This window comes from Heptranchias perlo, chromosome 5 (assembly GCF_035084215.1).
Source record: "Heptranchias perlo isolate sHepPer1 chromosome 5, sHepPer1.hap1, whole genome shotgun sequence".
NCBI lineage: Eukaryota > Metazoa > Chordata > Chondrichthyes > Hexanchiformes > Hexanchidae > Heptranchias > Heptranchias perlo.
In genome coordinates, this window is record NC_090329.1 from 104,840,008 (window position 1) to 104,853,777 (window position 13,770).

General features: G+C 43.3%; 1 protein-coding gene across 2 annotated transcripts in view; it reads left to right on the top strand.

The window, feature by feature from the left end:
- LOC137321491 (glutamate receptor ionotropic, kainate 2) overlaps nt 1–12,944 on the top strand; it is a 394,735-nt gene extending 381,791 nt beyond the window's left edge. For both annotated transcript variants that reach the window (XM_067983881.1, XM_067983882.1), the window contains exons 15-16: nt 10,238–10,488; nt 12,780–12,944. In XM_067983881.1, coding sequence (XP_067839982.1) covers nt 10,238–10,488; nt 12,780–12,944 — 416 coding nt within the window. The remainder of the gene's footprint in view (nt 1–10,237; nt 10,489–12,779) is intronic.
- The last annotated feature ends 826 nt before the right edge of the window (nt 12,945–13,770 follow it).

Here is a 13,770-nt window from a genome sequence, read left to right on the forward strand (position 1 = left end):
CATCTTTCACACACATGTTGAATTGATTTTATCAATGATTGAACTGTTCTGGAACTCAATAAGGTCATTGGAAAGATTGTCACTTTTCCGATGAATAATTAACATCGGCTTCTGTTGTCTTGCAGGTTCTTCACGTCTTCAAGAGGAAGGAGCCGCTATGAAAGAAAACGATTCCTCAGAGGCTCTCATTCCTCCTGAGGGTGCACCGTCACAGGACATACAGCCATGCACCAGCGCAGATACTGACACTTCGGTGGGTCCTGTTAGATAGTTAATTGGGTTGTCACCTGGTGATTCACCACTCACAAGTGAGCACGAGCAGACGCTGGTGCCAGGGACAGTTGTGGAGAGTCTGCGTGGTGGGCGCACTCCTCTCCAAGCTCTGCTCGGCTGGACACAGATGCTGAACCCCGGGGGTCATCATTGAGAATGAGAATGAAAGAGGTACAGCTGCACCTTTGCGAGGTACTGGAAGATGTGCCAGGCTCACTCTCCACAATAGCAGAGACGATGGATGAGTCCAACTCCATCACCAGTGGATTAGTGATGCAGGCAAGTGTGGGAATGTCTGCGGTGGAGAGAATAGCAGCCTTCAAGCACGGCTCCCAGATGATTCCATGCAGGCCATGCGGACGCTAGATGCGAACATGTCTGCCGCCCTAAACAGGCAGACAGATACTTTAGCTGTGGCCTTACAACGCGGCACTTCTGCTCACAGCCTGCTGGCCAGCAGAGGGGTGGGAGTGATATTGCGCTGGCCCGGGAGAGGGATGATGGCGAAAGGGGACATGGAAGTAGGGACTCCACCCAAAGCACTTCCACGTCTCACCCGTGGCGCCCCCCCCCCCTCAACAACCAGTAACTGAAATGCTGCCTCGTCTCCCGATGGCTGAGTCTGCCCCTGGTGCAGGTGCAGGTGGAGCAGTCCTTGTCAGGGCCCTCACGGGCTCCAAAACTGAGAAGTCATAGGCCAAAAGCATCTCAGCGGTTAGAGCAGGGATCTGAGCAACCTGCCACTACCTTTGCTGAAGTCACAGGTGATGCACCACATAGAAGCAGTGGAAGGAGAAAAGCTAAGGAATGGAATTCACCAAGGGTATGCACAAGGGTGTTTGATGTGCTGCCATGTTGATAATTTATAATTTTATTTTGTAATGGCACATTAAATGTAACCATTATCACCACCACTGCCATGTCTTGGCCACTATTGAGTCCCTTTTGTGAATTCACCCTTTCATGTGCTTCATCATGAATGCCAAGACATGATGCCACCCATTGGGCGGATGTGCAACGGGTGTATGCGTGGTTGAAGGACTGTTTTGTGCAAGTGGAAGGCCGGGGGAGGGGTTGTTGCTGGTGTTTGTTCCAGGTGGCCTGAGTATTTCAAAGTTTTCAATTTGCACTTCTCATTATGAAAACCTATTAGAGATGAGGGAATCCCTCACATCATGGGCAGCAATGTGAGCTGCTACTCTACCGATGGATTCCCCATCTTCATTTTCCTCCTCCTCCTCCTCCTCCTCCTCTTCCTCTTCCTCTTCTTCAATGTTGCCGCCAGATGAGGATGTTTGATGAGCGCATTCGACCTCCTCTATCTGTAACCCTCACTGTTGAACGATGTTGTGCAGGGCACAGCACACGGCGACTATTCTGCACACCCTTACTGGCGAGTTCTGAAGGGCTCCCCCAGATCGATCCAGGCACCTGAAACGTATCTTCAACATTCCTATGGCTTGTTCAATGACAGACCTGGTGGTAATGTGGCTTTGGTTGAACCATTTCTGTGCTTCGTTGGTGGGGTTTCTCATAAGTGTCATGAGCCACATCGGCAGGGGATATCCCTTGTCTTTAAGGAGCCAGCCCTTAAGTCTGTCTTCTGCATAGAAGAGGTCTGGGATGTTGGACTCGTGCAAAATGAATGAATCATGGCAGCTGCCAGACAATCTGGTGCACACCTGCAGAAATCTCTTTCGGCGGTCGTACACCAGCTGTGCATTGATGGAGTGATATCCCTTTCGGTTTATGAACAGTCCTGGCTCATGTGGAGGACCTCATGTTGCTATGTGTGTGCAATCAATTGCGCCCGTGGGAAGCCAGCAGAGTGTTGAATCCCACTGCCCTCCCAGTCTATCTGATGTTGTTTCAGGGGAAGTTGACGTAGTCGGATGCCATGGTAAACAAACCATCCATCACCTTTCACATACACTTATGTGCAGACGATTGACAAACCCTGGAGATGTCATCGGTGGCTCCCTGGAAAGATCGGGAGGCAAAGAAGTTGAGGGCAATGGTGGCTTGAACTACGACGGGTAATGCGTGGCCACAGGCCCATCTGGGAGCAGCTCTTCCTGAAGGATGCTGCAGATGTCTGCGACCACCTGCTGACTCAATCTCACCCTGCGTAGGCACTGGTCCTCAGAGAGGTCCAGGAAGCTCAGCCTCTGCCTGTAGACCCTCTCACGTGGGTGGTGCCTCCTGCGACCTTGGCCCCTCCGTTGGTTCCCTCTCTGCTCTTCTCCAGGTCCTTGTGCAACTGCAGATCCCAGAACTACACGCCGTGCCTACCACGGATGGTGATGTACCTCCTCCTCACATACACTGTGGAATAAATCCATTGCACCCCCCCCCCCCCCAATCCTGATCTCATCAGTTTGAGGGGTCCCAAAATGTTGTAGATTTGTCTGAACACAAGAATTCTCAGTCTCAACAAAGAAATCTCAGTCTAAACACAAAGAACTCCCATCCAAACGTTTGTCTGAGAGAAGTGAGTGCCCAGCTGCAATACCTGACCTTTTATTGAGATGTTTCAATCACTGGTTTAAAGCGCCAAATGAGCTTCGGCTGCAACTCGCCTCCGTTTCTATGGCGTGTTTCAGAAGCCACGGGAGGCATGTTCAGGAGAAGTTAAATCCGTTTCTGTTGCAGAATCCACAAAAAGTTAAGCAGCTAAAGTGTTTCAACTACCTAAATAGACCCTTTAAACATTGGCCCGTTGGCTTTAAGTGGGGATGGGACTTCTGGGTTTCTGTTGTTCGCGCGCATCCTAACGCACCTGGGTTAAACCCGGTCCCGCTCCAAAAAGCTGCTACTTTAACCCACCCACCAACCCACCCCCAACCCACCCATTCTTGGGGGTTAAAATTACCCATGTACATTCTCATGTCAATAATAAGTTTAGAGAGAAAGTTCGTGTGAGTGAAAAACAGGAAATGTACTTTGTGCTGCCACTTTTTCTCAAAATTTATTAGCAGGAAGATTGCACCTCCAGATGAAGGTAGAATCGGGAGTGGATGCAGTGGCTACCACACACAAATATATAATGATTTATCAGTTTGATTCCTTAACACCAGTAAGTGCTGTAATAATATTGTAGCTAGGCAACTGACTAGATGCAGGCTAGACAAATCAATCTGCAAGATAGAGTTTGTGAACTAGCAGGAGCTGGTGTATGTAAAGTTGCATAATTGAACTATCATAAATGTAATCCTTTCTTACCAAAGGTGTTAACCCATTTAATATAAATTGGTTAATCCCTATGTTCAAATAATGGATAGAGGAGTGTTGTATTTATGCTCATATGTTAACATCGCCAACAGTAATTTCTAGGCTATCGCTTTCCAGTTTGCTGCTACGCTGTTTGATTTGTTTACCTGAAGGTTTATATATTCACAAAAAAGAATCGAATTCAAAATTACTTCAAGCATTTTCATGTTGGTTGCCCTGTTAAGGTTATGTAGCATTTGGTTTACTATGCATAGTGGAAATTTGAAATGTGTTAACATGAAGAACTATAATTAGACTACAACAACCAATATGTATGGCAGGGCCTATAATCATTGCAAGGGGAATGGAGATGGATCTTTCTGTTGATATTGGTTGCCTGGTAATAGCTAGCCTTCAGCTGTAGAAACAAAAGTCCACTTAATAATGTGTTAAAAAATGCAGCAATTTAAATTTTATTCAGCGTAATGATTCAAAAACAAAATTAATTTGGCTGCATAAAATTTAAATTACAATTGATTTTACAAAGGAACAATAAATCTAATATGCATATTTTATCCCTAATAAAATCACTAGTATACCCTCCATAGTTTATAAAAATAGGCTTTGTGCTTTCGTCTCAATAAAAAAACTTCTATTTTCCAGCACAATAATATGTTGCTGAAAGCTTTGCTGTTTCTAATGTAACTAGATTTAGAAAATGATTTTTGTCCCAGTTCTGCACATATTTTATCCAAATGGATACAACTTGTGTTCATATAAACTCCTTCAGCAAGGAGGGCAGGGCCAATCTGAGCTCTTCATTTCTCTACAGCTGTCATTCACAGCACTTTGCGATTACCCAACTGAATGTCTGTTGTATTTTCATCCCTTCTCAAATAGGATGGCTTGCTAACATGTGACACTCCATCAAACATTGGAGCAAGTAAAAAGATTGGCAACCCTAGGACATCATTTCATGATTTTATAGTTGGAACCAAAATGCTCAACAACTTTAACTACTGGACTGAAAAAGATTGATTTTCTAGTGATGTCTAACACAGCACCTTTGTATGATTAAACTTCTATCCCCTTGTGCCGAAAAACTGTAACAATTGAAAAACATTGTCAGTACACTGTGGGGTTTTTTTTTGAGTTGGCTAATTTCTTGAAGCAGCCAAACTCCAAATTCTTAGGACAGAGTCCATCCGCCATCTAGTCCATCGGGTTAATTTTGTTGTTGAAGTGGCTGCTTTCACAATATGTTCTTTTTTTAAAATTCAGTACATTTTAAATGCTTATCAGGGCACGCGTGATGGTAACACAATAGCAACATGGAATAAGTATATTTATACCAGCTTTTGCATGACATGCCTGAGAGGGAGCTGTTTATACCATGTGGGAGCAGGTAATTATTTAAAAGAAAGTCCAATTATAATCTAGTGGTTTACGCATAATCAGATCTATATATCTGTACAGTTCATCAATTGAGCAGATTTATGCATCTTATATTTAAGGTTTAGGAACAAAAACAACAAATATGTAGTTTATAGAGCAATAAAAATTTAAGTATAGTTTTCAAATTATTGGGCCGGATTTTGCTGTGAGCGGCAAATGAACAGCACTAGCTGTTTGTTAGACTTGCACTTGGCCATCGACTTTCTATGGAGTTTTGCACGGCAAGTTGCTCTCAACGAGACAGCCAAATGGCACGGCGCCCTCTACAGGGCATCTGGGACCTGTGTGAACAGGGCAAGCAACTGTCTATCCCCTTAACCAATCAGATTGAAGAATCGTTAATGAGCAGCACAAAGATTGAACCAGGAAGTGTAAGTTCGAATAGTGAATTCAATGTCAAATCAGGTACAGTAAGTGAAATAAAGAGAGGGAAAGAAAGATTGGTTTAAGAGATAGAGATAAAAGAGACAGAAAGAAAAAGTAAGGAAAAAAATGTTACTTAATTTTTTTAAAATGTCCAATAATAATTAAAAGTTGAAGGAATGAGGCTCCACACTTGTAAAAATTAATTTTCAGTGCCAGAAAGGTTGTTTGGCAGTAATTAAGGTTTACCACGCCGTTAAAATGTACTTACACTGGAATAGATAAACCCTAACTTTTTTTGGCGAGTTTAGTTCATGGAGGTTAAATTTGATAACCCCCGAATCCGGGCACGGGGGTCACAGTGCGTGGTTAACCTATTGTTGAGATGCAGACAGCACATGAGATTCGTGCTGCCTGATTATTTACCTGATATCTGCGAGCAGCCAGGCCTAGTTGCGCCATTGAGTATCTGTTCACCAGCAGGGGGGGCCCCGATATTGGGAATGGCTAGCGCCACTTTTTAGGCAGCCTGCACCTCTTATTTGCAAAATATAAAATATGGGTCCGCACGGATTCTGAACGGAGATCAGACATCGTACACATAAAACACAGATACAGGTTCCGTCCCTATGTTTACAAACTGTTGAGTTATGTTAAAACATTGAATAAAAGTTGCGCATTACTAAATCCCACATCCTCCAATCTGCACGCCAGACCTCACCAGTCTGCTGATCTGAGTTTGTACCAGGCCTGCGAGAGAGCCTGCACCATGGTTCTCTGATGATGCACTAGAGGCCTTGGTGCAAGAGGTAGACAGAAGGAGGGACATCCTATGTCTGCAGGGGGGCAAGAGGCCCTCCAGGCATATGCTCCCGAGGCAGTGGAAGGCAGTAGGAGACGAAGGCAATGCCAGGCGCATAGCACCATGAACATAGATGCAGTGCAGGAAGAAGTTTAATGCTTTGACATGAGTGGTCAAGGTGAGTGAGGTCAACTGTCAAGTGGCGTCTCCTACCAACTGCACCACTAGCCGCATCCACTGCACCACACACTACACCCCCATCACCCACATACCAACAAACGCGTTCAATCAGTACTCAACTTTTCCAATCAGATGCTTCCTCTCACCCTCACACATTAACACCGTTGCAAGCCACACACCCACAACTCACAGGACACACACACTGGCAGCTATGCAACCATGACAGCCACATCACCCAAACATCCTGTAGGATGCCGACCACATGTCCCGCTTTCTTGCAGGTTAAAGTAGTGCATAACAGGAGGCAGCAAGTGGCAGTGGCTCCGTGGAACATGAACCTGCTGTTCTCACTCAGGATGACAGCATTCCTGTCCCACCCCTGACACTCTGCCTGTGCCCTTGCTGTTGCCTCTCAGCTAGCCAGCCCGCTCCCTGTAGAATATTTAAACTTTATTATAGGAACATAGGAAGACAGAAACAGGAGTAGGCCATTTAGCTCCTCGAACCTGTTCCACCATTCAATGTGATCATGGCTGATCTGTGACCTAACTCCATATACCCGCCTTAGCCCCATATCTCTTCATACCTTTTGGTTAACAAAAATCTATCAATCTCAGATTTAAAATTAACAATTGAGCTAGCATCAACTGCTATTTGCAGAAGACCATTCCAAACATCTATCCCCCTTTGCATGTAGAAGTGTTTCCCAACTTCACTCCTGCAAGTCCTGGCTCTAATTTTTAGGCTATTTGTTCCCTAGTTCTAGAATTCAAGAACAGGACACCTCCAAAAACAGGTACAAATGCATCAGCAGCCAGAAGCAATAATCCAGCAACTAACCTGTAAATCCTGCATGATCCTTTTAAATAGCATTGGTGGGATGTCCTCCATGCTGTTTACAACCTGTTCAGCTGTGCAAATTTAAGACAGTGCATTGGCTGGAGCGTTAAGTTCCAAAATCGCATCTGTCCCTTTAAATCAGCATTGCTCACTGATATAATGCATATTCTCCTTACTTTACATGCTCGTTATCTGTTATCGTTATCTGCGCCTGTGCAAACCCCTTTACCAAGATGGTGTCCGGCGCACAGCATGCTAGAAGCATGTGTGCGCATTCCGGATGCCATTTTCGGTCCTTAGGAGGTTGCGTGGGGCCTACAAAACGGGCGCTACACGACCCAATTTATAGCCCAATACCTATGAGGTAAGTACCAGAACTTCATGGGGAGCCAGATAGCAAGATACCGTTTTCGTGCAGCTTTAGGAGGAGCAGAGTATCTCGAACAGCAACTTCAGGATTTCTGAGTGTAACTGCGCATGTGCGGTCGCCGGAAGTTACTGTCTGATTTGCACATGGATAATGGTGACACTGTTGTCATCACCGTTATTTTTACAGCAAAATTCAGCCCATTGTTTAATCTTCAAAACATGAATAGTTATGATAATTATCATCAAAGATAATTTAAGAAGATATTTATATAATTGAATGTAATGACTTTATGAGCTGCAAATTTATCACATTTATATTAACACAGCAACCAGCACTTTTCCTGTACACCCGATTATTGGGAAAACTTCACTTATAGACTTTATGCTGCTCGGCCTTTTGTTCCTCCTGCTCATCTCCCCATTTGGTTTTTCAACCCTTATCCCCAGCTGACTTATACTTGAGGTAGCAAACTGGTACTGGAGTACATGCTGGAAAGAAAAGAAAAGGTTGCCTTTATTATCGTTTTATCCACAGGATCGATTAAAAAGAAGCTTTGTAGCCTCAACTATGTTCACAATGTTTTTTTTCCATTTTCAGTGTGAATTGTAAAAACGATTGTGTTGAATTCATGCAAATCAGGGTCCTATGACGTCAATGAGACCCTGATTGCATTTTAAACGAGGCCTGAGCGGGAGAATTGCCATGGCATTCGCCTGCCAGATAAAACCAGGCCAGAAGTTGCTGGGAGGACGGAACGGCCCTCCAAGGCACGTTAAAAATTTTCCTTTGTGTGGCAAGGAAGAGCAAGAATTCTCCTCTGGGCCCCCACAAGGAAAGACACGGCCTCCCCTGCCTTGGACTCCCCCTCCCCTCCCCGTCCCCAGCTTCCCTCCCGAAACCCCCTCGCCCATGACTTAACTGTTTGCCTTCCATTGGTGCCGGCCGGCAGCCTCTGGCTGCCCAAGTTAGCACTTCCGCTCCACCTCGCCGGCCAGCTGCTGCTTTCCACCCGTTTCGGGTGGGCAACTGACCAATGACGTGCAGGTGAGGCCACGCCTCCTGTTCCCGGCAGGTTTGGACTGGCCACAAAGCTACGAAGGCTTCCCCACATAGGCCTGGGGTTAATATTGCCGTCGGACCCCGATAACGTCATCGGAGCCCGATCTGCAGATTTAAAGAAGGACCCTGCTGTCTTTAAGTCGATGTCCCGCTCGCCTGCACAATCGAGCCTATCAATATCAGGACCAGCGGTAGGACAGCAAGATCGGAGGAGGTAAGTTGCAAGGGGCATTTTAACTGCACCTCCGGCCAGCTTCCGCCAGGCAGGGGTTAAAATTCCCCATAATAAGTCTAAAGTTTAATAAAACCAAAAATGGCTCAACTGTTGTCTAAGTGTATTAGCAGCACCTCTACTGTACCTTATTGCTCTGCCATCTTCATTATCCTGTAAACTACTGAAAAGGGCCCCGTGTGGTCCAGGCATAGAATTTGAAACTACTAAAGCACTAACCCATTCATTCCCTTGGCATGCAATTACTTATCCAAGCAATACAAAACTCTGATTTAAGTAGTAAGTCTTCTCTTCGTTATCAGCCTTTTAACTCTGTACATTGTAACCACTCACTTGCAAATCTCACCCAAACACAGCAGCGCATTGAAGAATTCTGTTCATATTGGTTGAAAATATATGCTTTTTATTGTTCAGTGTTTTGTGGTTGAATGTATGCTTAAATGGCCAATATCAATATTTTCCAGCTGGAAAACAGGGGCAAAAATGACCAATTTTGCAGGGCAATGCCCTGGACCCCAAGGATGTCTGAAAGATGTCCAATGCCATGTTGACCGTGGATGATTTTCAGACATCCGGGGCGGCCACCTAAAACAGGCAGTAGTCCCTTTATCTATGCTAGTTAGGGGCCAAACGTATGTTTTAGACCCCTCAGGGAAATTGGGCTGCCCTGAATGGAGCAGGCCTGGCATGCCAGCGTGGATGTGGCCCACAAAAAAGATCCGTTCGACTCCACAATGCTCCTGACGCCTACTGCCGACTACGAACGGCGCCCCGTCAGTGCTCTCCTTTCCACCTGCACCGGAACTTACCTGAGGCCGAGGCAAGCAGCCGAAAGGTCAACCCTCTTGAAGGGAGAGCTACCTGTGGAGGCACAGCTGGTACTGACAGCTTGTTCAGAATATTTACATGAGGCCTGAGGCTAAGGTTGCCAACTCTGGTTGGACATGTTCCTGGAGGGTCATCACATGACCTCCTGCCTCCAACCGTCCCGCCCAGCCTTTTCCCCCCCATATTTTTAATAAACAAAAGTGTTCAAAGAAAATTTAAAACACACAATTTTTTTTAATGCCCCTAGGATTTTTCTCCCAGGTTGCTCACAGCAGTATCCAGGAGATTAATCTTTAATTCCTGGAAACTCCAGCACAATCCTGGAGGGTTGGCAACCCTAACTGAGGCCCAGTTCCAAGCCAGCCTCGGGCCTTGGTTCAGGCGCATGATGCCCGCACAGCACCAAGTCTGGGCCCAGACGCATTTCTACCCCAATGACACCAGTGTAACACTTCTCAGCAAACTAGTTTTGCAGTAACGGTGTGATGTACTTGAGTCTGCAGCACTTTGAAAACGTATGGAAGTGTAAAACAATTTAGATATCAGAAGTGGATTTCAAAAATGGTGTAAACAAAAGGTTGAAAGTCTGCAGCGGCTAATCTTGTTTTACTTTGCTGATCTCCAGGTTCACCGTATAGGGAAAAGATCACTATCGCCATTCTCCAGCTGCAGGAGGAGGGGAAACTGCACATGATGAAAGAGAAATGGTGGAGGGGAAATGGCTGCCCAGAGGAAGAGAGCAAAGAAGCCAGTGCTTTAGGAGTCCAGAACATTGGTGGCATCTTTATAGTACTGGCTGCAGGCCTCGTACTCTCCATCTTTGTGGCAGTGGGCGAATTTCTGTACAAGTCGAAAAAAAATGCACAGCTTGAGAAGGTAAAAGACTTTTCCAGCGCATCTGTAAGTTACTGGAGATTGTATAGTGCAGTCCCACTGATCTTACATTAGAGTGAAATCTTATTGAGTTATATATAAATGTCCAGATTCTCTGACAAGAATATTGCTTTAATTTTGAGTGTATGTTTTGTGACAGCAAAATCAAAAGAACTATGATAGCTTCAGAATTCGAATTTTGTAAAAAGAATCTGTGCTGTTTTAGTTAATAGTCACTGACTTTGTTAAAGCCCTTTTTTAAAAAAAAACTATTTATTTCTTTGAAAGTGTATGGCAATGATTTTTCCATGTTAACATTAATGCAATGGCATATGATATAAATTATTTATTGTATTAGCCAAACATGGGTATAAATTCAAGCGCAACATGAATAATCCAGTCAGTAATGCCATAAATGTTTTGTTTTTGAACTGCATTCTGAACTTCGAGGTGCAAAAAATTGAATATATTTGTTTTTTCCATTGTTTACCCATTGTATTTGGTGTTCAATTCAATAAATTTAATTGTTTTAAGTAGTTATTGGCAGTTCAGTGTATTTCAGTGCAGTAAGAAACCATAAAGGATAAGCAATATGACTGCGTTTCATTAACACAGATAACACAGCAGTGGGGAAAGTGCATTAGAACAGCAATCGTTGAATCCATATCTCAATTCACAACCATGTGGCCACTGATTCAGTGTTTGTCAGATAACAGGCTTAAGTAGCTGAATCCATGTTTGTCATTTATAGCATTTTTGATTCATGCTATAATCTGTTGTGCTTTTAATTAACCATAATGCTTTGTCTCTACTGTGCATCTCCTGATTTTTCTTTTTGAATTAAACACTGCTTATTTCTGTAGATGTGCAATGATTACTCTGTCAATATTAAACAAAAAAGTGATAGCTTGCTGTTTCTTGTTGAAGCAAGTAGCTTAGCACCGGGACAGATCCAATCGCATTTACTGCGGGCAACAGAATGATCAAATGATTCAAGTTGGTCACCATCACATACATTTCAGATTTTAAAAAAATATTGTTGAATTTCCCTGTAGAGAAAGTTTGTTCAGTCGTTTCAGCCATGATTAATAAATCTAAACCTTTAACTTGTTTGCTGCCGTACCTGCTATTTAGCCTGAATGTGCTACGGAGGTTTCTTCGGTCTCATGCAGTTGCTATTTTTGCAACTGTTTAAAGAGGATTATGGTTGTAGTGACAGAAAAATGACTGATTGTGGTGAATAATCTAAACCAAACTGTTGTAATCATTGCACCTCTATTTTTCCAGTCATTTTAGCACGTTTTTCCTGTTTAATTTTGTCATGCAAAAATTACATCTTATCACATGTCCACATTTTTGTAGGACTTATTTTGCCTCGGGGGTTAAGTTGCCGGATTGGTGGTTTCTTCACGATTCATCACTTGAATACCCTGATGCAGTGGCAGAAGGAGTCACAAAACTGATTAGAAAGGAAACTTGGGGGCTGAGCCTTTCAGCCATTTCTGTGCAATCATTAAAAGATGAAAAGAGGTTTGATCGATTTGTCATAGTTGATGTTGGAACACTGACCTATGACATCCACTATGGGTTAAAGGATTACTGCATGAACTGGCTTTTTAGAATTTTTAACCAGGCTAGCAATAGCAGAGTCAAAACAAAAAGAGATGGTTGATGAGCATCGGAATAAAACAAAATGTGGCATTTTAATGTTAATTCAATTAGGTAGGACTGTTTGTTAGGTAAATGTCTCTCATTGTAACTTTTATTTTCAGATTTGGACCAGGATTAAAGTCTAGATGATGGCAATATTTGAGATTTTCTTTTGTTCAATTGTGAAATCTTCATTTAACTTCTAGTAATCTTTACAAACAAACATCACATTCCAGCTAGGAATTGTTTTACTAGTTTTGTTGGAGGGAGGGAGGTGGGGGGGGTGGCGGGGGGAGACAATTGGACTCCTTCCAATGGAAGCTATTGATTGACAGTATTATAATTATAATCTATTAACGCTGTGTACATTTTCTTCAAGTAGATGAAATATTTGATTGTTAACTAGAAATGCAGTAAATACAACATTCCTATAGTTTCTTATAATTTAAACTGAGTACATTATTCTCAAAAGCAATCATGCCATTTTTATTTAAAGGGAAGTAGTTAGCTAAATGTTTTTCTTTCCATCATTGCCACGCTTGCCTGGTATTAGGGCAGAGAAATCTAAGCTAATATGTGATTTCACTGTCGCTTCAAGGCATTGCAGTTTGATCTCATTTTCAGTCTTTAATTTTCCCCCACAGAGGTCCTTCTGTAGTGCCATGGTTGAGGAGCTCAGGTTGTCTCTCAAGTGTCAACGGCGTCTGAAACACAGGCCTCAGGCACCAGTCATAGTGAAAACAGAAGAAGTTATCAACATGCATACGTTCAACGACAGGAGATTGCCTGGCAAGGAAACAATGGCATAAAGTGTAGGAAATCCACACCGAGCACAAACAGTAATCTTTGTTCCCAATGACCTGCAAGAGTGTTTCCTGTGGAAATATGCAATCCGTGCCGAACAAGCGAGTTACCTCATGTTGCCGTGTCGAAAAAAAAAATTACCTACCATATGAAAACAGGGTGGTCAAAGTCAGATTCCGAAACATTGTCAAGGACCAAAACTTGCAAATAAAATAATAAAAACGCAGTAAAGACTTTCCCCCCTCCGTCCCTCTTCTCATCCCTCCCTCTTTTTCCCATATAGGAAATGGATAGTGAAAATAAAGGGGAAAAAAACTGGAAAACAAAGAGAAAACTGATGTTAAGTTTTAGCTGAAGTAAGACGAGGTGCAAATGGTGCTGATAAATGTCCAAAGTTGTGCAGTTGCTGTAATAGAGGCTGTTCAAAATAATTGAGGTTAAAGGTGAATGAGAACTGAGAGGCATTGAAAAGAAATGGTGAAACCTTCATGCGATCTTTCAAGTTTTTGTATCACCACCAGAAAGGAACATAAGGCAATAATTGTTTTCTGTCAAATTTAGTTTTTTTTTTAAATGGATCAGACTGCATTGAACCCTCACAAAATGAAAGACAATTAAACTTCCTAAATGATGGATTGCAAAGCAGTTTTCCAAAATTTGAATGATGAAGTAGGGTTTAATGAACAGTCTATAGTGCTTTCAGTTTGCGTACCTCATTGTGGTAACAGAAGAGTGTGTTTTTTCCCCCATCCCCGCTGGGTCTCAAGAATTGGTCCTTTCAAGTTGCGTCACCCACCTGCTCTCACGTCCAGCTGAAGTGATTTGACAGCT